Source organism: Microcaecilia unicolor, chromosome 9, assembly GCF_901765095.1.
Source record: "Microcaecilia unicolor chromosome 9, aMicUni1.1, whole genome shotgun sequence".
Taxonomy (NCBI): domain Eukaryota; kingdom Metazoa; phylum Chordata; class Amphibia; order Gymnophiona; family Siphonopidae; genus Microcaecilia; species Microcaecilia unicolor.
This window is the reverse complement of record NC_044039.1, coordinates 92,294,071-92,319,646: the sequence shown is the minus strand read 5'-3', so window position 1 is coordinate 92,319,646 and position 25,576 is coordinate 92,294,071. Positions and strand designations below refer to the sequence as shown.

The following is a 25,576-nucleotide window of genomic DNA, read 5'->3' as shown; positions in this document are numbered from 1 at the left end:
TTTGAGGTGCTGCTACAGCCGTGAGTGCAATTCTACTTTAAGAACTATAAATTCTTTCATTCTGTTAGATGGGTGTTCTTGGATTTATGACATGATACCCCAGGATACACCAAATGAATGCAAATACTGCAGGAGCCAAAGACTTGCAATTGCCTAGCCTGCCTGTCAGTGTGGCATAGGAGGACAAAGACAGTTGGTGCATGGCAGGAAGCAGCCAGCATCTCTGCCCTGTCATTGTTTAGAAAAGCTGGGAGGACACACATGATGAGGGATAAGTGCAGCAGGATACTGATGAGTAGAGAGGGAAGCCAGAGCAGAGCAGATATGAAGAGGACTTGAGGGAGTAAATGGAAGAGTAAGGGAGTAAATGCATGGAGAGAGAATAGAGTGAGTAAATGAGAGTGTGGGGAGGAAATAGGAATGTAAGGAGTGAGTAATTGGGAGGAGAGGAATGAGGGCAAGCAGATGAAAGAGAGTGAAGGATAGTAGAGTATCTGGGCAGGAGAGAGAAAGGTAAATGAGTTAGTGTAGGGGAACAGCGAAAGAGGTGTGAGTAGGAAAGGAGAAAGGAAAGTGGGAAGTGAATGGTTGGAGTGAGAAATGAGTGGATAAGGAGATAGAGTGAGGGTGGATATTGTGAAGCATGAGGGAGTGAATGGTGGGAAAAGATAAGGAGTAAATGGGTGGGGAGAAGAGAGGGAGATGCTGAGGAGGAGAAAAGAGAAGGGTAAGTCATGGGGAAAGAAAAGAGGGTAAAGCTAGACAAATGAATGAGTAGTGTGGAGATAGAAAAATGAAGAGACTAGTGTAAAAGGGTAAATAAAGTGAGGGGTGCATGAGTTGGGGAGGAGATCAAAGTGAGGATGGTGATTACAGAGGAAGAAATAGTTGAGAGTCTGAGTCATTGCAGGGAGAAGAGAGAAAAAGCAGAGGAGGTCACAGAGCATTGCAAATGGATGAGGTGAGTGAAGAGAGAAAGAGAGCAGTGGAGATGCAGTCACTGGGGAAGAATTGCAGTCATCCTGTGTTCCTGTCAAACCCTCAAAACAAATTACTGGTTGGAGAAGCAGTGGCGGGAGTCTATGACTTGTACATTTCATCCCTGGTGAGTTAGTGCTAGAAGAATGCCACTGAAAATTGTATGCGCCCTGTGTACATCTTTACAATTGTGTTTTCCTATACTTATTCCTGTAAGATAGTTTTAATGTGTTGTGAAAATCATTGTTAATGACATGCATATAGCTTCTGTTTTGGCGGAGGTGTTCATTTAACTGCATTATACAAGGTCTAGTCTTTTTTGTGAGTATTGTGCAATGGTTTTTCTTCATTGAAAACAAAAGCATTTGGTATTGTCATTGTTGAGTTACTTCATTCATTTTATGTATTTAATAAAAATGAAATGCATGTACAGACTTGAAAACATTCATTCAACACAGATCTTAAAATAACTAGGGTCTGTACTAATTCTCTGTTGAATATTACGACTTATAACATGGACATGAAATTTATAAATAAAAGAACTGGCTAAGAGTTGTTTAAAGAGATGTGCTTAACACAGAGGCATGCCTTAATTACAGCTAAAGAATCCCAGACATGTGGAAGCATATTTACAGTAAATCTACTGGCACTTTGCTTATTAACTATGCTAGTGATTTAATTATTTCACATAATACAAGTCAAGAAAAGCAGTGCACTGTGAAATAACTGTTTGAGAAAATGACCACTCAGAGAATTTCTTGCTATCAAGGCAGAAATTAGAATTGTTTCTTTGCTCTGTCAAAAGTCAACAACTGGAAAATTAACCATAATGGGCCCTAGAGAGAGATACTCGCTATAAACAAAATAGGTTTTTCAAAAAGTATTTAATACCTAATTCAAATTCTTAAACTAGATATAACCTTTAAAGGATTTCCTGACTCACTTGTCTAACATTTGAAGTTAGTCAGACAAAGCCCAAAATTAAGTATTTATTTGTGTTTTGTGATCTCATTTTGTTTGACTTTTGGTTTTACCATCTGTTAAATTAAGATTGTACAAGGCCCAACTAGGACTAAGCTCCCTGTTTTTTAAGGCTATTTGAGGATTTGTGGAGGTTTAGGCAAACCTTAAAGATTCGCTTATTTTCTTCCTTAGCCACTCAGTAGTTCGGTGCTCTCATTATTTGGCCTGAAGCAGTGACGTAGCCACAGGTGGGCCTGGATGGGTCGGGGCACACCCACTTTGGACTCGGGCCCACCCAAAATTGTGACAATCTTGCTGTGGCTGGTGGGGATCCCCAAACCTTGCCAGCTGAAGATTTTCTCTCCTTGGGCAGCCAGCACTCTTCCAAATGTCAGCCAGAAGCATTTGCCTTAAGCTGATGCTGAGTGGAGGAGTAGCCTAGTGGTTAGTGCAGTGGACTTTGATCCTGGGGAACTGAGTTCAATTCCCACTGCAGCTCCTTGTGACTCTGGGCAAGTCACTTAACCCTCCATTGCCCTCCAATACAAAAAATAAGTACCTGAATATATGTAAACCGCTGTGAACGTAGTTGCAAAAACCTCAGAAAGGCGTATATCAAGTCCCATTTCCCTTCCCTTCCCTTCTGCACATGCTCAGTTTTCGCACATGCAAAAGCACTGAGCATGCACGGCCTGCTGGCAGCAGCCTCAGTTTGAGGCAAGTGCTACCAGCTGCCGTTTGGAAGAGTGCTGGCGGAGGAGGAGGAAATCTTCAGTATTTAATATTTAAGTATTTAATATTTGGGGTTTGTGGGTAGAGAGGGGTGGAGAGAAGAGCAAACCAGAGGGGGACCAGGGGGGAACAAATTCCATGCCCACCCTCCTTGGGCTCAGGCCCACCCAAAATTGGCCATCTGGCTACGCCCCTGGAAGGTACTTTACTGCTAAGCTTGGGCAATAGGCTTTATGCATCTGTGTGCTGTACTGCTGGAGTCTCTGCTGTTGGCACCAAATTGTTGTTTGTAAGTGTCATTGTTTGCAGCTAATTTTGGATTTATGATTTTATGAACATTTTTTATGTACCTGCCTTGGGTGTTTATGAAAAGACAGGTAAAATATCTAAATCAATGAATTGAAATTTGAATATTTCCCTTTGCTCCCTGGCTAAATTTGATATGTTCAACTCATTCTATATCGAAAACGGAACTGAGTGAAGAGATAGTGTTGAGGGTATGTGCAGCTTTAGCCCCTCCATACACACAGGAGCTGTGGAGAGCCTTTAGCCAGCTCCCTTCCCATAGGAGAGCCTCAGAAAGCTCACAAGCCAGAATTCACCATCACGCAAGAGCCATAGAATATGTGAAGTCTGGGATCCTTCCTGCATGGAAAATGTGAAACTGTGCCTATGGAGCATTAATCCTCCCTTCAAAACTCCCAGGAACCAAGGACCTGGAGCAGATTTGGAGTAGGGGTTAGATTTGGCTCCTGCCCTTTCCATGATTGCTGCTATACTGTATCAAGTGGAGCAAGAGTATAGAAAAAAAAGTGTTAAGGTAGGTTATCAGCATAGGATTGACTGGCAGGGCAATGAAGCCCATGATGCAATGAAGAGCTGTAATAGAAACTGCTCCACTTCAGGTTTTGTTGCTTGCAGATGTTGAACAGGGGTTTGATATTTCTTTGGTGAAACTAAGGATTTTGAGACAGGAGATTGAGGGGGGGGAGAGAGAGAGAGAAGAAAAATGTTTTAAAGTTTGAAATAGGAGGTCATTGTTTAGTTTTGCAGTGATTGAGCTTAATGGTGGGGCAAACATTGTTTTTCTTTTTCTTTTTTCTTCTTAATTTAGAGTTACTTAGAAGGGCATTTTCGATATGATGTCTAAATCCGACTTTGGATGTTTGGGGGAAAACGTCCAAAAATCCAATAACAAATGTGGTCATTTTCAAACAAGAAAAACGTCCAACCTTTTGTTTCATAAATGGCCATTTGCTAGATGTTTTTGTGCTCAGTGTGTCTGTCTTTTATGACCATTTAAAAAAAAAGAATCAAAGGGGAAAATGCACAAAAACAAGACGTTGGGATGTGTGGGAGGGGGGGCAGCATTCCTAGTAGACTGGCCACACAGACATCCCGTCACTGCAGTGGACTTCACATAAAAGGTCCCAGATACCCATCTCACCGTTACTCCCTTATATTGTAAGGGGAACCCACCAAATCCCACGAGAAACCAACTGTACCCAACCGAATACCACTACTATAGCCCTTATGCCTGCAGATGTCAATTACAGTAGGTTTTTGGTAGGCTTTGGAGGGCTCACACGTTCCACTACAAGTGTACCAGTTAAAGTGGGATGTGGGCTTGGTTCCCCTTCTCTACAGTCTACTGCATCAACCACTAGGCTACTCCAAAGACCTGCTTGCTGGTCTAATAGGACTGGCCATAACATCTGAAGCTGTCATAGAGGCTGGTATATACTGTTTTTTTTCGCATCTTTTGGGGGTGGAAGGGAATCATTGAACACTGGGGGAGTAAGGGGTCATGCCCTAATCCCTCCTGTGGTCATCTGGTCATTTAAAGCACCTTTTTGTGACTTAGGCATGATTACAACAGGTCTAGACCAAAATGTCTTACTTTTAGCCCTGGAAGTTTTTGCTTTGTTCCATTATGGCAGAAAAACATCCACATTTTGGGAATGCCCACATCCTACTCTCAACATGCCCCCAACATGCCTCTTTGTGATTTGCAAGCACTGAAGAGAAAATGTCTCAGATCTGAGTTTCAAAAATCGTGAATGTTTTTTGGCAAAAAAAAACCCCATCCAAATGCCACTTTATGCCTCTTTTTGAGACATTTTTCTCTTTTGAAAATCAATCCCATAGTAAACTGTTTTGATGTATTGTTTGCAAAAAGTGGTATAAATCATTCTCCTGTATGAGGACTATAGGTTGCTGGTGTAATTTGTTTCCACTTGGATTTATGATTTCACTTAATTGTATTGTATCCATGCTCTTTTTTCTTGACTTGCTTTTCTGAATCTTTTTTTTATGAAAAGTGTAATGAAAAAAGAGGAAATCAGTTGGGAGGAGGAAAAGCTGAGATGATTGCCTGGAGAGGAAGCTATTAAGAGAGACGATCAGTTGAATTGGGATACCACAGAAAATAATTACTTAAACGTAATAGTTGCCATACTGGGTCTGACCAATTGTCCATCTAGCCCAATATCTTGTTTCCAGCAATGGTCAGTCCAGGTCTCAAGTACTTGGTAGAGTCCCAAAACGGTAACAAGATTCCAAGCTACTTAACCCCAGGGACAAGCATAGGCTTTCCCTAGGTCTATATTGATAACAGATTATGGACTTTTCCTGCAGGGATTAGTCCAACCCTTTTTTTAAATCCAACTACATTAACTGCTTTTGCCACTTGCTCCAGCAATGAGTTCCAGAGCTTAACTATATTCCTATTCATTTTAAATGTGCTACTGTGGAACTTCATGGACTATCCCCTAGTAAACAATTGATTTGCGTTTACCCGTTCCACTCCATTCAGGATTTTATAGACTTTTATCATATCGCCCCTCAACCATCTCTTTTCTAAGCTGAAGAACCTTAACCTCTTTAGCCTTTCCTCATGTGAGAGTCATTCCATCCTCTTAATCATTTTGATCACCATCCTCTGTACATTTCCAGTTCTGCAAAATCTTTTTTGAGATGTGGTGACCAGAATTGCCCACAATAGTCATGATGCTGTTTCATCATGGAGTGATACAGAGACCTTATGAAAGTCCATGTTTTATTTTCTATTCCTTTCCTAATAATTCATAACCTGTTTGCCTTTCGACTTCAATGGGAACTCCTAATATGGAACCTGGCATCATGTAGCTATAACTTGGTTTATTTTTCCCAATGGGCATCGCATTGCACTTGTCTACATTAAATTCCATCTGCCATTTAGATGCCTAGTCTTCCAGACTCCTAAGGTTCTCCTGCAATTTTACACATTCCACATATGATTTAACAGCTTTGAATAGTTTTACGTCATCTGCAAATTTGATCACGTCATTACGATTTCCAGATCATTTATAAATATGCTAAAAAGCACTCCACTGTTCACCTTCCTCCAGTGAGAGAATTGGTCATTTAATCCTACTTTCAGTTTTCTGTCTTTTAACCAGTTCCCAATACACAACAACCTGCTATCATATGACTTTTTTAAATTATCACAGGAATCTTTCATGAGGTTCTTTGTCAAAAGCTTTCAATAAAATCTAGATAGACTACATCAACCTGCTCACCTTTATCCACATATTAATTCAAACATTAAAAAAAAATTAACAAATTAATGAGGCTATTATGCCCTGAGGCAAGACTTCCCTTAGCTGAATCCATTTTGACTCTGTCCCATTAAACCATGTTTATCTATGTTTCCAATAATTTTGTTAATTATAATAGTTTCTAAAAAAGGATTTCCTGCACCGATATCAGGCTTACTGGTCTGAAATTTTAAGGATCACACCTGGAACCCTTTTTAAAATTTGGTGTTACATCGGCCACCTTCCAATCTTCAGGTACTGAGAACAATTTTAAGGACAGGTTATAAATTGCTAATACTATATCTGCTGTTTCATTTTTGAATTATTTCAGTATTCTCAAGTGTATACCATCAGGTCCAGGTGATTTGCTGCTCTTTAATTTGACAATTTGGCTCATTGCATTTTCCAGGTTCACCAAGATTTCGTTCATGTCTTCCATACGGTCATACTTATATATCATTTCTGGCACAGGTAGCTTCCTTACATCCTTCTCATTAAAGACCAAGACAAAGAATTAATTTATGGATGATATTCAGCTGACGGCTTTCAGGAGTTTTTAAAATTCTGACCACCATGAACAGAATTAAGCCCCAATAACAATATAAGAACATAAAAGCCATACTGAGTTAGACAACTGGTCCATCTAGCCCAGTATCCTGTTTCCAACAGTGGCCAATCCAGGCCAGAAGTACCTGGCAGATGCGCAAATAGTACCAACATTCCATGCTACCAATCCCAGAGCAAGCAGTGGCTTCCCCATGTCTATCTCAATAGCAGACTATGGACTTTTCCTCCGGAACTTGTCCAAACCTTTTTTAAATCTAGATATGCTAACCACTGTTACCACATCCTCTGGCAACGAGTTCCAGAGCTGAAAAATATTTCCTCCTATTTGTTTTATAAGTACTTCCATTTAACTTCATTGAGTGTCCCATAGTCTCTGTACTTTTTGAAAGAGTAAAAAAATCAATTCCCTTCTAGTCGTTCTACACCACTCAGGATTTTGTAGACCTCAATCATATCTCCCCTCAGCTCTCTGTTTTCCAAGGTGAAAAGCCCTAACCTCTTTAGTCTTTCATCATATGAGAGGAGTTCCATCCTCTTTATCATTTTGATAGCTCTTCTTTGAACCCTTTCTATTTCTGCTATATCTATTTTGAGATACGGCAACCAGAAATGAATGCACTACTCAAGGTGAGGTTCCACCATGGAGCAGTACAGAGGCATTATAATATTCTTGGTCTTATTTGCCATCCCTTTCCTAATAAGTTCTAGCATTCTGTTTGCTTTTTGGCTGCTGCTGCTGCACACTACACAGAAGATTTCAGCATATTGTCTATAATGACACCTAGATTTTTTCTTGGATGCTGACCCCCAAGGTGAACCCTAGCATCAGGTAACTATAATTCAGATTATTCTTCCTGATATGCATCATTTTGCCTTTGTCCACATTAAATTTCATCTGTAATTTGGATGCCTAAGGTCTTCCTGCAATTTTTCACAGTCCACATGTGTTTTAACATTGAATAGTTTTGTATCATCTGCAAATTTAATCATCTCACTCGTCGTCCTGTTTTACAGATCATTTATAAATATGTTCAATAGCACCGTTCCCAGTACAGATCCCTGCTGCACTCCACCCTCCTTCATTGAGAAAAATGGCCATTTAACCCTACCCTCTGTTTTCTGTACAATAACCAATTCCTAATCTACAACAGAACCTTGCCTCCTATCCCATGACTCTTGAATTTTCTTAGGAGTCTCTCATGAGGAGCTTTGACAAAAGCTTTCTGAAAATCACGATAAGCTACATCAACCAGCTCACCTTTATCCACATGTTTATTCATGCCTTCAAAGAAATTAAGCAAATTTATGAGGCAAACCCTCTCTTGGCTGAATCCATGCCTGACTGTGTCCCATTAAACCATGTTTATCTTCATGTTCTGTAATTTTATTTTTTATAATAGTTTCCACTATCTTGCTTGGCACTGATGTCAGGCTTGCCGGTCTGTAATTTCCCAGATCACCCCTGAAGCGCTTTTTTAAAATCAGCATTACATTGGTCACCCTCCAATGTTACTACAGATGATTTAGTACAGTTTTCGGTGTCAGCACCTGCTGTCTATTGAGATAGACATGGCTTCCCCATGTCTATCTCAATAGCAGACTATGGAATTTTCCTCCGGAACTTGTCCAAACCTTTTTTAAATCTAGATATGCTAACCACTGTTACCACATCCTCTGGCAACGAGTTCCAGATCTGAGAAATATTTCCTCCTATTTGTTTTATAAGTACTTCCATTTAACTTCATTGAGTGTCCCATAGTCTCTGTACTTTTTGAAATCAATTCCCTTCTAGTCGTTCTACACCACTCAGGATTTTGTAGACCTCAATCATATCTCCCCTCAGCTCTCCCATCACCGGCTCTGGCACAGACCCCGTATAAGTCTGCCCTCCCCTATCCTAGCCTCTCAACCACCAACCCCTCTTCCCCCCGCCACCCAATTTCAGCTAAGCTTCTGTGGATCCATTCCTTCTGCACAGGATTCCTTTATGCCTATCCCACGCATGTTTGAATTCCGTTACCGTTTTCATGTCCACCACCTCCCGCGGGAGGGCATTCCAAGCGTTCACCACCCTCTCCGTGAAGAAATACTTCCTGACATCTTTCCTGAGTCTGCCCCCCTTCAATCTCATTTCATGTCCTCTCGTTCCACCGCCTTCCCATCTCCGGAAAAGATTCGTTTGCGGATTAATACCTTTCAAATATTTGAACGTCTGTATCATATCATCCCTGTTCCTCCTTTCCTCCAGAGTATACATGTTCAGGTCAGCAAGTCTCTCTTCATACGTCTTGGAACGCAACTCCCATACCATCCTCGTAGCTTTTCTTTGTACCGCTTCCATTTTTTTAACATCCTTCGCAAGGTACGGCCTCCAAAACTGAACACAATACTCCAGGTGGGGCCTCACCAACGTCTTATACAGGGGCATTAAAACCTCCTTTCTTCTGCTGGTCACACCTCTCTCTTGCCATTACACTTGCTTGCCATTATTGTGGGTCACCTGTGCTATTTAAGAGTATTACCATTACCCACCCTTTTTCTTTCTAACAGGACAAACATGAGTGCCTTCCATTATGAGAATTGTGGCGCAAATGTAATCTCCATATCAGGATTACTTTCTTCGCTAGTAACAGAGCCTTAGCAATCAAAGCTATATTACCTTTTGTCAAATTACTAACATGTGTGCAACTTTTAAGAATGCCATTGACATGCCCCTTTAGATTTATATGTTGCTGTATGTTTTCATAAATAGTATGTTGTTTTAAAACTAATAAAGTTTTTTAAAAAAATGAAAAAAAAGATTTACGTGTTAGTAGAGGTATGTGCCATGCCTTATAGAGTAGAACACAACCAGATATGTGTGCAAATTTTAATGAGTGCCAATTAACATCAATAATTGGTTGTAGTATCCAGTTATTGATAGTTAAGGGCTCATTATTCAATTAATTTGCACGCGTATCTTTGGAATGCTCAGATTTGGGTGCATAAATCTGGGCACCGCATATAGAACCCAAGGGAATTTGTTTTGGTTTATTTTAATTAAATACATTTTTGGAAAGAGTATTTTGAAGATAATTAAGATATAACAAAATATTAATGACACAAGACATATAGGGGCCCTTTCACAAAAGCGCGTAAGGACCTATGCACATGCAGCGAATGTCATATCGGCATTACTGCACAGCTAGCACATGTGCCGGGTGGCAATTCTGAGTTTGGCATGCGCCAAAAACCCACAGGATTTTCAGCACTTACTGCTGGGAACACACCCGCAGTAGAAAATAACTTCCCGGCAGTAATCGGCAGTTGGCGTGCGCTGGATGGTCACTATGAGCCCTTACTGTTAAGTCAATGGGTGGCATTAAGGGCTCAGGCCTTAAATAGATGCGCACTGGTTTTCATTTTGCCGCATGTCCATTTCCCGTCCCAAAACAATGTGTTGATCCTCACGTGTCATCCTCTTGTATACTTTCAGTCTGTAAAGCACTTTTTCTTATATCTTTAGTATGCCTGTGGTTATCCAAATGGTATCCCTTGTCAAAGCTGAAGGTGATCAAATGATGGGCAGTAAAGAAGTAAATCTGAAGTCCCTTGAAACACTGAGTCTGGGGCATTTCACCTATAACAGCTGTCATCCCTAGGAAATGAATTATAAATTTGAAGTGGCTTCTGTTTTCACAGCAGATCCAATACAGAGATAGGTTATATATAATGGTAAGTCCATGTAAATAATAGCAAACAAAATATATCTAATAAAGGGAATCAGGATTACAGGACTTTCAGTGGGAGAAAACCCACCATTAAGTCCAAACCTCACAGTACAAATTCAATCTCAGGCTCTATCTTTATGAACACAATGTGAGAGGGAAAAACCAAAAAACTGTCCTTTATTATAATCATCCTTTACGAAACTTCAAAATATAAAGAGAGTATAATCATGCAATACTTATCTGAAAGTGCACTGCCCAGATTTTCATGCAGCCCAACACAAGAAGAACTGAATCATGCAAAAATATGGATTTTTTTTTAGCATTCTCCCGATTTTATTTTGATAATGGGTATTCTGTGATGTTTTGTGATTTTAATGTCTGTTTTGATATCAAGTCAGGTGTGTTTCTTTTGTAACCCGCTTTGTTGTTAAAGCAGGATATATATTTTTAAAATAAATAAATATCCAGATCAGGGTCGTAGCCAGACAACAGATTTTGGGTGGGCCTAGGCAAGAATTGGGTGGGCACCAAGTGTTCTCCCCCGCACCAAAAAAAAAAATCTCAGCTGGTGGGAAAACGCTTCTTTCTATCTTGGCAGCAGGAATGCACTGAAAACTGAGCATGCGCAGGTGCCGGTGTTGTGGAGAGTTGTGTTTTGTTTACCATCAGGGGGAAATCTTCAGCTGGTGGAGCTTGGGATTCCCACCAAATACCACTAAACATGTGCTACTGTTGGGTGGGCCTGAGCCATAAATGGGTGGGCCCTGGCCCACCCAAGCCCACCTGTGGCTACGCCACTGATCCAGATAATGCCATTGAAAATAGAGACAGACCTCTTCGGTTCTATCCAGATAGTGCTGAGGCAGAGCCTGGGCAAAGTTGGTATTTATCTGGTTAGTGGCAATATTCAGTCTAATATCTGGGTAACTGCCTAGATAAAGGGTAATACTGTCCTTAATTTTTGGGCCCTTTTATCAAACAGTGGTAAAAATTGGCCTTAGAGCGAGCTTATGCGGGTCATTCCTGCATGATAAGGCTATTTTTTTCCGCATGGGTAAAATGGCCGATATTTCTATTTTTTCTCTTAATAGCCACATGTCAATTTTTCCATTAGTGTGTGAGCCCCTGCCACCACCTATTTTGTAAGGTAGTAAGAGCTTGCACACGCTAATCATGCACTAATTGGTTAGCACATGGCAATGCAGCTGCACTAACTGATTACGCAGAACACGCCTACTCTCCGCTCCCTGACCCACCCCAGTGCTAAAAAATAAAATCTATTTTTTATCATGCTTGAGCATGCTCTGGGATAAGGCATTTTAAGCCTCAGTAAGACTCCTTTATCTGACAACCTATCCAGATACTGGTCTGAATATCACTGGTACCTGGATAAGGAGTGCTGGTCAAAACCTGCAGAAGCCAGTGTTTAAAATAATGCTGACCACTGTGGGCTGAATATGTGGGGTTATTTACTAGACTGCTGATGTGTTTTCTGTTTTTTTTTCCCCCCACATTTACAGCAGTTGTATGCTGCCCAGCTTGCTGCCGTGCAAGTTTCTCCAGGAACCAAGTTATCTGGTATATCCCAGGGTAATTTTAATGCTGCCATATCTCCTACCAGCATCCATGCAGACAGGAATACAAACAGTCCTCCCCCCAAAAACAAGGTAGGGTGATTTACAGGAATTGTTCACTATTGTACCATGTTTTCTAAAAACATTCTAACTGCGTCCTGTGTGTATTTCTAATGAATACTGCATTCCACTACCACAACCATTAATGCTTTTTCCAGCTTTACATGCCCATCAGCTAGTTAAATTAGAATGCTTTGGCACAAAAGTTTATTTCATGGCCTACAGCTACAATTATATCAAGGGCAACTTAACAAAATGGCGGTATATCAAGTACTATTAAACTTTAAACTTAAAAGTACAGTTTTTAAACTGAGTCATCCTATATACTTTCTAAAGATATATCTTGCTTTAAAAGGAATATTGTCATCCAAGTTTACTTATGCTACTTAATTGTACAGTGCTATCAGTGGCACATAAATTTGCCTTGTCTATAATTAAGTGGTACTGATCAAATTCAAAGTCCTAGCAGACTACAAATTTATATCATTCATTATCTTGTAGTGGCTGGTCTGTGCCTATACCTAACAGGTAAAACTGGTGAAATATGTTCAAATCTAGAAATCCTAGAAATGAGTCTGGCTGCTGTATTCTGGGCCACTTGCTTCGGTTTCAAAACATAAGCTGGCAAACCTAAAAACAGCATATTACAATAATAAGGGGGTATAAGTGATTGCAAAACAATTCTAAAATTCTCTTTGAACAATAAGCCTTTCAGTCTTTGCAAAACCTTTGTTAATGCGACAAGAGTCGGTACGCCTCCTCCGGCACGTACACCTCTGGTGCAAGGCCTCTCCCTAAAAGCTCAGTGCCCAAACCATGATGTCACGGAAGGTATGGAGACTACTCGGTGGAGAGCTACCTTGAAGGGCCACCCACTGGAGAAGCAAACCTACTCAGGCAAGATGTTACTGTGGCATACGCTGAAAATTTCTCACTGCTCAGGGTAGCACTCCTCATTGCCTCTGGCACAAGGCTGCTCCCACATTACTGAAGGTGAGGTCGTACCATAGTGTGATACAGAGGCATTATTGTATTCTTGGTCTTATTTACCAGCCCTTTCCAAATTCCTAGCATCCTGTTTGTTTTGTTGGCTGCCACTGCTTCACACTGGGCAGATGATTTCAGCGTATTGTCTACAATGACACCTAGATCTTTTTCTTGGATGCTGACCCCCCCCCCCCCCCCAAGGCAGACCCTAGCATCAGGTAACTATGATTCAGATTATTCTTCTCAAGGTGCATCACCTTGCATTTATCCACATTACATTTCACCTGCATTTTGGATGCCTAGTCTTCCAATTTCCTAAGGTCTTCCTGCAATTTTTCACAGTCCACATGTGTTTTAATAACATTAAATAGTTTTGTATCATCTGGAAATTTAATCACCTCACTCGCCATCCTGTTTTCCAGATAATTTATAAATATGTTAAATAGCACCAGTCCCAGTACAGATCCCTGTGGCACTCCTCTATTCACCCTCCTCCATGAGATAAATGGCCATTTAACTCTACCCTCTGTTCTCTGTTCAAGAACCAATTCCTAATCCACAACAGAACATTGCCTCCTATCCCATGACTCTAATTTTCTCAGGAGTCTCTCATGAGGAACTTTGTCAAAAGCTTTCTGCAAAACTAGATACACTACATAAACTGACTCACCTTTATCTACATGTTTATTCAAATCTTCAAAGAAATTAAGCAAATTAGTGAGGCAAGACTTCCCTTGGCTGAATCCATGCTGACCCTGTCCCTTGTTTATCTATGTGTTCTGTAATTTTATTATTTATAATAGTTGCCACTATTTTGCACGGCACTAACATCAGGTTTACCAGTCTATAATTTCCCAGCTCGCCCCTAGAACCCTGTTTAAAAATTGGTGTTTCATTGTTCACCTTCCAATCTTCAGGCACTATGGATGATTTTAATGACAGGTTACAGATTACTAACAGCAGATCAGCAATTTTATGTTTGAGTTGTTTCAGTACCCTTTGATACATGCCATCATCTGGTTCTGGTGATTTATTACTCTTTAATTTGTTGATTTGGTTCATTACATCTTCCAGGTTCACTGAAATTTATTTCAGTTCTACTGCATCATCACCCTTAAAATCCATTTCTGATATAGGTAGATCTCTTACATCTTCTTCTATAAAGACCAAATCAAAGAATTCAGTCTCTCCGCTATGGTCTTGTCCTCCCTGAGTGCCTGTTTTACTCCTTCATGATCTAATGGTCCCATGGATTCCCTTGCAGGTTTTCTGCTTCTGATGTACAGTGGGGGAAATAAGTATTTGATCCCTTGCTGATTTTGTAAGTTTGCCCACTGACAAAGACATGAGCAGCCCATAATTGAAGGGTAGGTTATTGGTAACAGTGAGAGATAGCACATCACAAATTAAATCCGGAAAATCACATTGTGGAAAGTATATGAATTTATTTGCATTCTGCAGAGGGAAATAAGTATTTGATCCCTCTGGCAAACAAGACCTAATACTTGGTGGCAAAACCCTTGTTGGCAAGCACAGCGGTCAGACGTCTTCTGTAGTTGATGATGAGGTTTGCACACATGTCAGGAGGAATTTTGGTCCACTCCTCTTTGCAGATCATCTCTAAATCATTAAGAGTTCTGGGCTGTCGCTTGGCAACTCGCAGCTTCAGCTCCCTCCATAAGTTTTCAATGGGATTAAGGTCTGGTGACTGGCTAGGCCACTCCATGACCCTAATGTGCTTCTTCCTGAGCCACTCCTTTGTTGCCTTGGCTGTATGTTTTGGGTCATTGTCGTGCTGGAAGACCCAGCCACGACCCATTTTTAAGGCCCTGGCGGAGGGAAGGAGGTTGTCACTCAGAATTGTACGGTACATGGCCCCATCCATTCTCCCATTGATGCGGTGAAGTAGTCCTGTGCCCTTAGCAGAGAAACACCCCCAAAACATAACATTTCCACCTCCATGCTTGACAGTGGGGACGGTGTTCTTTGGGTCATAGGCAGCATTTCTCTTCCTCCAAACACGGCGAGTTGAGTTCATGCCAAAGAGCTCAATTTTTGTCTCATCTGACCACAGCACCTTCTCCCAATCACTCTCGGCATCATCCAGGTGTTCACTGGCAAACTTCAGACGGGCCGTCACATGTGCCTTCCGGAGCAGGGGGACCTTGCGGGCACTGCAGGATTGCAATCCGTTATGTCGTAATGTGTTACCAATGGTTTTCGTGGTGACAGTGGTCCCAGCTGCCTTGAGATCATTGACAAGTTCCCCCCTTGTAGTTGTAGGCTGATTTCTAACCTTCCTCATGATCAAGGATACCCCACGAGGTGAGATTTTGCGTGGAGCCCCAGATCTTTGTCGATTGACAGTCATTTTGTACTTCTTCCATTTTCTTACTATGGCACCAACAGTTGTCTCCTTCTCGCCCAGCGTCTTACTGATGGTTTTGTAGCCCATTCCAGCCTTGTGCAGGTGTATGATCTTGTCCCTGACATCCTTAGACAGCTCCTTGCTCTTGGCCATTTTGTAGAGGTTAGAGTCTGACTGATTCACTGAGTCTGTGGACAGGTGTCTTTCATACAGGTGACCATTGCCGACAGCTGTCTGTCATGCAGGTAACGAGTTGATTTGGAGCATCTACCTGGTCTGTAGGGGCCAGATCTCTTACTGGTTGGTGGGGGATCAAATACTTATTTCCCTCTGCAGAATGCAAATAAATTCATATACTTTCCACAATGTGATTTTCCGGATTTAATTTGTGATGTGCTATCTCTCACTGTTACCAATAACCTACCCTTCAATTATGGGCTGCTCATGTCTTTGTCAGTGGGCAAACTTACAAAATCAGCAAGGGATCAAATACTTATTTCCCCCACTGTACCTGAAAAAGTTGTTACTGTGAGATTATGCCTCTGTGGCAAGTTTCTCTTCATATTCTCTTTTAGCCTTCTTTATCAATGCTTTGCATCTAAATCTCCATTGCTGGCGTTGCTTCTTATTTTCTTCATTTGGGTCCTTGATCCATTCTGTAAACATTTCTTCATCTATATGTTCATTATGTCCTGGCGGACAGTAGTACAGCCCTATAAGAATACTCCTTTCCTTCACACATGGAATTTCTATCCATAAGGATTCAATGCTGTATTTGTTTCATGCAGAATGTTGACTTTGTGTGACTCAGTTCCCTCTTTACCATATAGCACAACCCCCCTCCAATTTGATCCACTTATCATTGCAATATAATTTGTACCCTGTTAAGCGTTGTGTGGCATAGATACATAGGACTCTAAATTACACTCAAGCTCTCAATTAGATAATTAGAAAATCAAAAACACAGCTTCACACCTGCTGTGTATACCAGTGGATGTAGGAAAAAACCGTCACTCTACTGACTTTAATCAGTGTTAATATACATGGAGAAAAAAGCTTCAGTAACGCCACCCAGCCAGACTGAGATCATCAGACTATAAGGTGTGGGCCCAGCGCAACATCATCTAGCTCAAAAAAACACCACAGTATTTCAATTAAGCTATATAGGTGATCAAATAATAGGTTAATTCCTAATTCCAAAGATCACAGAATATCTAACAGTCTTATAATATCTTTATACTGCTGACTACTTATCTTGACTCCAATGTCTGTGGTGTTGCGCTGTCATTCAGTAGCACCAATCACAACCCAACAGGGAGTCCCCGTTTCGCTGTCGCTGCTTCAGGGGTTCGGCATACTTGTAAAGTTTTAAATTTCAATTTTTCATCCGCTGCTATTCATAGACACTTATATCATCCTGTGTCTCCTTAGGCTGCAACCCGGCTAGCTTATTTGGTACTTGGATGTCACCCATTGATTCTTGTCGATACTTAGGTGTTTTGACTGGTTACCAACTTTCATTCCATAGGTATCTGCTTTAATGAAGTCAGTTTTTTTTTCATTTTGCGGATACTTCGTTCTGTTCAGAGTTATACTAATGATATCACTTTTCACTAGTTCTTGCATGTTTTGCTGATTTTGAGGCTAGATTATTGCAATATTATTAATGTTGGTACATCACAAACTACTATAGACTATAAACATCATAAAATACAGCCACATATCTAATGTCATGCCTAAAAATGTAACCATGTGACCCCATTATTGTTTCAGCACCACTGGCTTCCTCTCTGTGGTATCTTATCATACCTTACTGTCCACAATTGTTGCTTCTTTTATTAAACAATTTTTGGTTAGTGCTTCCCAGTCCAGCATTTGCTTGTCATAAGTGTACTCGCCACAGTGTTTCCTTTTATGTGGCAACAGTCTGATTGAGTTATTTTCCCCTATCCATTCAGACTAAGTTATCATTTAAGTTTAAAATTGCATTAAAGATGTTTTTGTTTCAGCAGGCTTTCAAAGAATTGGCTGGTTGACATTCTCAGAGCAAATCTATACATTGCTGGATGGGTTGTTCTGTTGGGTGCTTTTAAAATATTCTGAGTGATTAAGTGCCATTAGGGGACTATGTTATTGTTTGTTCTATTTTAGTTATGATTGTGAGTGAGAAACTATTTGAGTGATCTCTCCTGTTTAAATTGCTGTTCCTTTCTCCTTTGCTTTAGTCTGTATGCCACTTTGGCCAGCTTGTCAGAAAAGGAGCTAAAGAGTGTTCAAATAAACTATAAACTCTTCTGATGCATGCTGTTTTTAGTCTGCTGCCTGCCTGTAGGAAGCTCAAAGAGACAGTGAGAGTAATAAGTAATAAGTGAGTACTTGTGACCTCCAAGCTCAGCCTGGCAATCCAAGACATTGATGTCACTTAGCATTCCTGTGGAGAATTCCTGCATAGATCAGTTGTAATAGAAGAACAAGATTCTGTTTTAATGGCAATTCTAGCTGACAGACAGACTTGCCATGTTGTCCTCAACATAAAAGAGAACGAAAAGAAACAGAGAAAGGTCACCCAACCTGTTGGGTGCTAATCTTAAAGTTCCTTGTAAGGTTTTGAACTTCAGTTTGTAAACAAATGGCTTGCAATATCACAAAATAAATAAACCATTTATTATAGTACATATTGGAATTCTCATGAAATAAGAATTCATTGTAAATATACTGGCAATATTCTGATACAATGGCAAATAGTTTTGGATGTATTCATAGCGGTTCCAGAAAAGCTGTTGTATCTTTAGCTTAGTAATTTTCCACAATAGCAAAGCATGTTCTGGAAAGAAATGTGTGCTCTAATATTTTTCTACAAATCAAAGTTCATCTAGACATATCATTTCTTTTACCCCATTCTTGTATGAAGATGACATACAATTGATTGTTTCAATTGATTAGAAGCTAAGGGGATAGTTATTAAGGTGTGGGAAAAGTAATAGATTGGTGAGGCAAGATTTCCCCTCACTAAATCCGTGTTGACTTTGCCTCATTAATCCATGCTTTTGAATATACTCTGTAGTTTTGTTCTTTATAATAGCTTCAAGTTTATTCATAGACATACTACCCCGCCTCTCAAGGGGATGTCTGGGTGGCTTATAGACTACATAGTTTAAATTAAGAGGAGGAGAGAGAAAGAACAGGAATTAGAAGAAGGGGGGATGGAACTACGATATCTTATAGAAAAGAAGAGAAGGCGACAGAGAAAGAAGACTAAGGCTGGTCTTTGTGCTAGTCCAAAATAGAGCTATGAGAACACATTTTGAAAGAAGAATGTTTTAAGACTGTTTTGTAATAAAGAAGAGATGTTTCCTGGCGGAGGTGCTGGGGCAACCTATTCCAATGTTCAGGGGCACACACTGAAAAGATGGCTTTTCTGGTGTGTTGGTGCAATATTTCTCTAAAAGTGGGAACTATGAGCAAGTTTTGGAAGGTCGAACATAATGTTCTAGTGGTTGTGTGTAGGATAAGTAGACGAGAGAGATACACTGATTCACCTGATTGAAGAATTTTAAAGACTAGGAGCATGATTTTGTAAATAACTCGATGAGGAAGGGGAAGTCAATGGGCTGTTTTCAAAAGTGATGTTACATGATAACATTTTTTCTTTCCATTAATGAGTTTAATAGCTGTGTTTTGGATAGATTGTAATGTCAGTGGTTCTGAGGCTTGTATTTAGAGAGTTACAGTAATCCAGCTTGCTGATGATAAACAAATGAATGAGTATATTTAGGGCCGATGAGTCTAGAAATGTCTTAATGTATAGAAACAGTGTTTGGTGATGGTGGAGATGTGTGGGTGAAAAGAGAGTGTAGTATCTAAAATAATACCTAGAATTGTTGTGGTGGGTCTTTGTGGGATGGGGGTAAAATTGAGAACAATTGATTCTGAAAAAGTTGCATTTGAATTATTGGAAAAGAGGACAAAGTTAGATTCGTTGAGGTTAAGCATTAATTTGTTATCTTGAAGCCACTTGGAGATCAATGTAAGATTCTGGTTAATAGAGAGAGTCCAAGAAAACAACAAGGCAGATGATCCACAAACTCCAAGATGGAAAACAACAAAGCAGATCAGTTGAAAATTAGAATAGACAAAGTAACTGATAAGAGTTTAAACGTATCTGAACTTTTGGAAGCAACCATGTCAGAACACTCTGAAAGAATGACTCTTTTAGTGCAATTTGTTTTTCAACAAGATGTGGATGCTATAAAACGATTATATTTTCATAAAATTAATGATTTGTTTTATGGAAAAACTGTGCGTATTTTTCAAGATGTTACACAACAAACACAGGACACTAGAAAACTATTTTTGAGTATGAGAAAAGAGGCCCAGGAGTTAGGTGCCTCATTTTTCCTGAACTATCCGTGCAAATGTGTTCTAAAGTATGAAGGTTTAAAGTATATTTTGTTTTCAGCCGGAACAGTTAAGAGTATTCATAGACTCTAGGAAACATTAGCTTAATACATTTTACAGCCAATGGATAAATGAAAATATAGAGGGTTAAGAATTGCGTGCGAAGTCTGTACTTTGTCATTTTTTTTTCCTCTTTAGTAATAATTTTCCCAAATATTCCTGACTAAGCCCCCTTATGCTTTTATTCTTATTTGTGATCTAAAGAAGACATTTAAAAAACTATGATCTGCATATTACTTATTGATGTTATTATCTGTAAGATAATTCCTGTTTGTTTTTCTGTAGCAAGAAATTCTTGTAGTAATATATTATTTGAAATTATAAATAAATAAATAAAAAAAGAATAGACTTTATTAATAAAATAACATCTAGAGTATATTGCCCGACACAGGCTGTGTTTCGCCCAGCAGGGCTGCGTCAGGGGCTACTCAATGATCCTTACTATCAGTGTTTTTGACTGTGTGAACCAGTAACCATGAAACAAAACTGTATATCCTCATTGGCTTAAAGTTCAAAAAAACAGCACGAACCATATGACTTAGATAGATGATGATGTGCAGGAGCCGTCATACACCCTCGCGTCTATTCTGATTTTCAACTTCGTTGTTTTCCAGATTCTGGTTAATATTCTGAAATATTTGGTTGTCCAAAAAGTCTATAGTATGCGGCAGTTGAATGTCATCTGCATATATAAATGGTGTGAAGCCTAGGGATTGCGCGAAGGTGAGCAGTGATGCTAAGAAGATGTTAAAGAGCGTGGGGGATAATATAGATCCTTGTGGAACTCCTGAGGTGGATGGAGTTTGAGCTGATGTTTTATCAAGAAAGTGAACTGTGGTAGAGCGTGCAGAAAGGTATTATTGAAACCAAGAAAGTGCTGAATCTCGGATACCTATATCACTTTACAGAAGTATAGTATGGTCTACTAGACCGAATGCAGAAGAAAGATCAAGTGACAGTAACAGAACAGAATTATTACATTCCAGTGTACAAAGTATGAAGGTGGTAATGCCAAGTATAACAGTTTCTGTACTATGATGTTGCCTGAAACCAGTTTTATTAGGATGAAGACCATTAGTTTTTGTTATGAAATCTTGAAGCTGAGAATGTGTTACAGTCTCTGCAATCATCTTAAGAAATGGAAGTTTGGCAATGGGACAGTAATTACTTTTATCTGCTGTGGGTTTTGATGGATCTTTTACTTTTAGTTTTACAATAGCTATCGTCCAGGCTGCTGGAGAGTGAGGATGAAATCATGTGATGGATAAAAGGACCTAGTTCAATGCTGGAGCATTTGATGAAGATAAATGGAATAGGATCATGAGGAGCTGTAGTTGGTTTCATATTTCTGACTATAGTGTTTAGATATTTTTCTGACAGGATATTAAAGGTAGAGAATGTGCTGCTTGAGAGCATGGAGGTTGTAGGGGGTACCACTGGTCCAGTATATGTAGTTGGTGGAAAGGAAGCTATAATGGCATTTGTTTTGGTATTAAAATAGTCTGCTAGATCCTGAGCTGTGGGGAGCTTGGTTGAATCTATTGGGGGTGAGCAGGGAGTGGTAAGTATTTTTAGTATTTGATAGAGTATAGCTATATTAGGTGCTTTATTGATCTTGGTGGAGTAATATATCTTTTTTGCTATTAATATTGCTTGTTTATAAGAATGGGCTGTGTTTTTATAAATAGTTAAAATGGTGGTGTGCATTTGCGTCTCTAAAGGCACTCTGCTTGCCTAAGTTGTTGTTTGTGTGCTTGAAGTTGTGATGAGTACCAAGGTTCTTTTCAAGTTGTAGAGTATCCTGTGGAAAATGTGGTTAAAGGTGCTAGTGTTTCGAAAGTGGTACGAAGTGATAAATTCCATGTTTCTAATTGATCTGAGATATGGTGGGTAATAAATTGATCTATGTTCAGTGAGGAATTGTCTAGGATAGCTTGAGGGCTTAATTTACTAAGGTCTCAGGTTTTGACATTACGTGTCAAGCGTGTGTTTGAATTAGTGGTGGGTTGAAGAAAGAATGGTCAGTCCATATTAATACGACTGAGGCGAAGTAGCATAATTTATGAATAATTGATGAGGTTGAAAGAACTAAGTCTAAAGTATGTACAGCAGTATGTGTCAGGTGAAATATATATTGTTTGACACCAAGGTCCGAGAAGGGAGCTAGAAGGTCTGTGGTAATGGGTGCTGATGTTGATAAACTACAAATTCACACATAACTAATGATAATGACAAAGAAAGGTTTATTTACAAGAATTGTATATAAACTAAAATGAAAATAGTAAAAAAAATAGGATTTAAAAGTTATAATGTTTAGAATGTGACAAAATAAAACTTAGAATAAAAATTCTTTAAAGGCTTTATAACGAACGTTCATTAAATGCTAGAATGAACACTTGTCGGGTATCAGTTGGAATAAGCACACACGCCCTATAAAAATAAAATGCATCCTGCTTGTTCCCCCAATAGGAAAGTGATTATAGAGCTTGATTTATACAACATGAGTATATGATGTAAGTCTCTTCCTTCTCGAGGATGACAGGAACAGCAGGTGTTTGTCACAGGCAGTGCTCACTTTACCTCCATCTGTTGCTGGTGGTCTGACACTCTGAAATGTTTTGATGATTATCAGATGAAAGCTGAAGTGAAGTTGTAGAAGTCACTGGTGGGTAACTTATCTCTTGCCTCGGCAGATGCCCTTTTATTTAATGTTGATATCAGCTATGTTTCTGGTGATCTGATAACATCACAGAAGGTGATTGGCCTGTGCCTTTATTTTATGGTATGACAAAGCACAGGAATGTCTTTTGATGTCCCTCTGGAGAATTCTTCGAATGCCAGACTCCAGACAGGCTGAGTCATCCTGTATGTTTAGAGGACTGCAGTGCAGGGGGGAGAGAGAGGAGGGAGAGTGATCTGCACCCCAGGGGGGAGTGGAAGAGAAAGAGGTGCTGCACCAGCTGGGGGGGTGCCACAAGAAAAAAGAGGTGGCAAGCCATTTGGAGAGTCAATGCTCCCTTGTCCTCCCTCTCCCCAAGTTATGCCCATGGAGACAATTCTATAACTAGATGCACCCATCTAGGTGCCCCAAAGCCGTTCAGTAGGGGCCTATTACATAATAGAACCTGGGCACCCAGATTCTGTTATAGAACACTAGTATACCCAGTATCAGTGTGCTTCAGATTGTTCAGAACACAGCCGCTAGGTTAATATTTTCGGCTACAAAATTTTGTTCAGCATCTCTGTTGTTGAAAAAACTTCATTGGTTGCCTATAAAGGCTAGAGTGTGGTTTAAACTCTATAGCCTATAAAATCATGTATGGAAATGCCCCGGTATACTTGACTAGGTAACATTTTTTTCAAATACATTTAACAGCAGAACTCGCAATTAGATGCTACTCGGTTTTCCTTCAGTGAAGCAAGTTAAACAATGGCGAGTGTTTGACTCTTCGTTACATTATCAGGTAGTGTTAGTATAGAACGCGTTCCCAATACAGATTCATGTTTTATTGAAATATTTCATTTTTAGAAAGGAAACTAAAACTTACTATTTTATTAAATACCTTTCATAATGTTATTATAATATTACAATAATTGTGTTTTCTGTATCTTTTGTATTTTTTGTAAATTACTACTACTACTACTATTACTACTATTTAGCATTTCTATAGCGCTACAAGGCGTACGCAGAGCTGCACAAACATAGAAGAAAGACAGTCCCTGCTCAAAGAGCTTACAATCTAATAGACAAAAAATTCGGTTATTTTCTTATTGTAATCCACATTGAACTATTTTTTGGTATTGCGGAATATAAGAACTGGGTAGCATAGACTACCATAGCATAGCTTAACATTTAGGCACCCACAGTTATACCAGCCATAGAGCTGGCATAAGTGCAAGCACTTAAATGAGGCAAGGATGGATGAAACGTACAGTATTTTGTAAGAGACATGCGAAACATAGTATTTTGTAAGGTATGTGTGTAAGTGAAAGCCCCACCCATGCTCCATCCCTGTATACGGCCCTCCCCCTTGAATATGCACTATGTATGATAAGCAACTATTTGCAGAATAGCACTTAGGTGCCCTGATAGCACTTGCATGGGTAGGTGTTAAAATACCCACGTAAGTGCTAGCATTGTAGATATATATGCACGCAGTGGGTGCACAAATGTATGTGACTAGATGATACAGCTACTAGTACTATAGATATAATAAGTAGTAGTCGAATTGGTCTTTAAGTGCTGAAACTATATTTTTCTGGGCCAGAGCAGATATTCAGAACTATTCTCTCCAGCTTTGATGTATCAGTGGCTGTTACTTTTATGATGTGGACTCCAGCACAGCACTCCAGTCTCTCTGTTCATGCCCAGCATCATTGCTCATTGATTTACTTTCCCATCACCCTCCTTTCCTTCCTCTTCTCTTCCACATGAACCCTTCTTTCTCCACCAGTTCACTCCTTATCTCGTTTGCTTTTCCCTATTCCTTGACCTGCAATCTCGTCTTTCCCTTCCACCATTGCTTACTCTACCCCCTCCTTTTTTTCCTTATCTGCTCCTTGTTCTGCATCCTGCTCTTTCTATCCCAGCCATTCCTTGCCTTCAGTGTCCTTCCTCTTTTTACCTCCCGTCCCTTGGCCAGTAGCGTCCATCTTTCTCTCAGGTATTGCCCAGCAGCTTCCCAATTTATCCTCCTCATTTTTGCTCAGCAGTGGCTTCCTCCCCCTCACCAAATGCCCCCTTTCTGCTTCCTCCCTCCAGCCCACTAGACAGAGCAGCTCACTCTTCCCCATGAACTCCACTGCCTAGCAGCCCCATCTCTGTCAATCCTGTGCCAAGCAACAACAAACAAATCCTCTCCCACACCAATCCCCTATCCAACAGAGGTATCTCTTACCAACCTACTAGTCATCAGAAAGGACTATTTATCTTCCCACCCCCTTTCCCTGAAGTGGTAGCAGTCCTTTCTCTGTTTGTTTCCTAGCCTCCTGTCCAGCAGAAGTCCCCTTTCTGGCTCCTTTTTTCATCTTCTGCCTGGTTACAGACCATCTCTTGTCAGCACTAGACTCATAAATCTAGGCAAATGAATGGCAGCCATAAAATTTATAAGCATAACTTTTAAGTTCCTAAATTAAGATGAATTTTCAGTTGAAAACTTGGGGGCCCTTTTACAAAGGTGCATAAGGGCCTATGTGCGTGCAGTGTGTGTCAAATCGGCATTACCGTCCAGCTAGCGTGTGCGTCTGGTGGTAATTCTGAGTTTGGTGTGCACCAAAAACTCGTGGTAGAAAATAATTTTCTACCGCAGGGCATTCCCAGCAGTAATCAGCAGTTGATGCGCTGGACAGTTACCACGCATCAAATTAGGAAATATATAGGGGTTGATATTCAAAATAATTTAAAACAGCTGTTCAAATCACTTGTCCAGGGCTAACAGGGCATATTCAAAAGCAGAGTTTAAAAAGGGGTTAGACGGTTTCCTAAACGACAAGTCCATAAACCACTACTAAATGGACTTGGGAAAAATGCACAATTCCAGGAATAACATGTATAGAATGTTTGTATGTTTGGGAAGCCCGCCAGGTGCCCGTGGACAGGAT

General features: G+C 40.0%; 1 protein-coding gene across 2 annotated transcripts in view; it reads left to right on the top strand.

Annotated features, from left to right (window-relative positions):
- The window catches only part of SOX5 (SRY-box transcription factor 5), an 860,916-nt gene that overhangs the window by 713,936 nt on the left and 121,404 nt on the right, over positions 1-25,576 (top strand). For both annotated transcript variants that reach the window (XM_030214565.1, XM_030214564.1), the window contains exon 10: positions 12,049-12,195. In XM_030214565.1, coding sequence (XP_030070425.1) covers positions 12,049-12,195 — 147 coding nt within the window. The remainder of the gene's footprint in view (positions 1-12,048; positions 12,196-25,576) is intronic.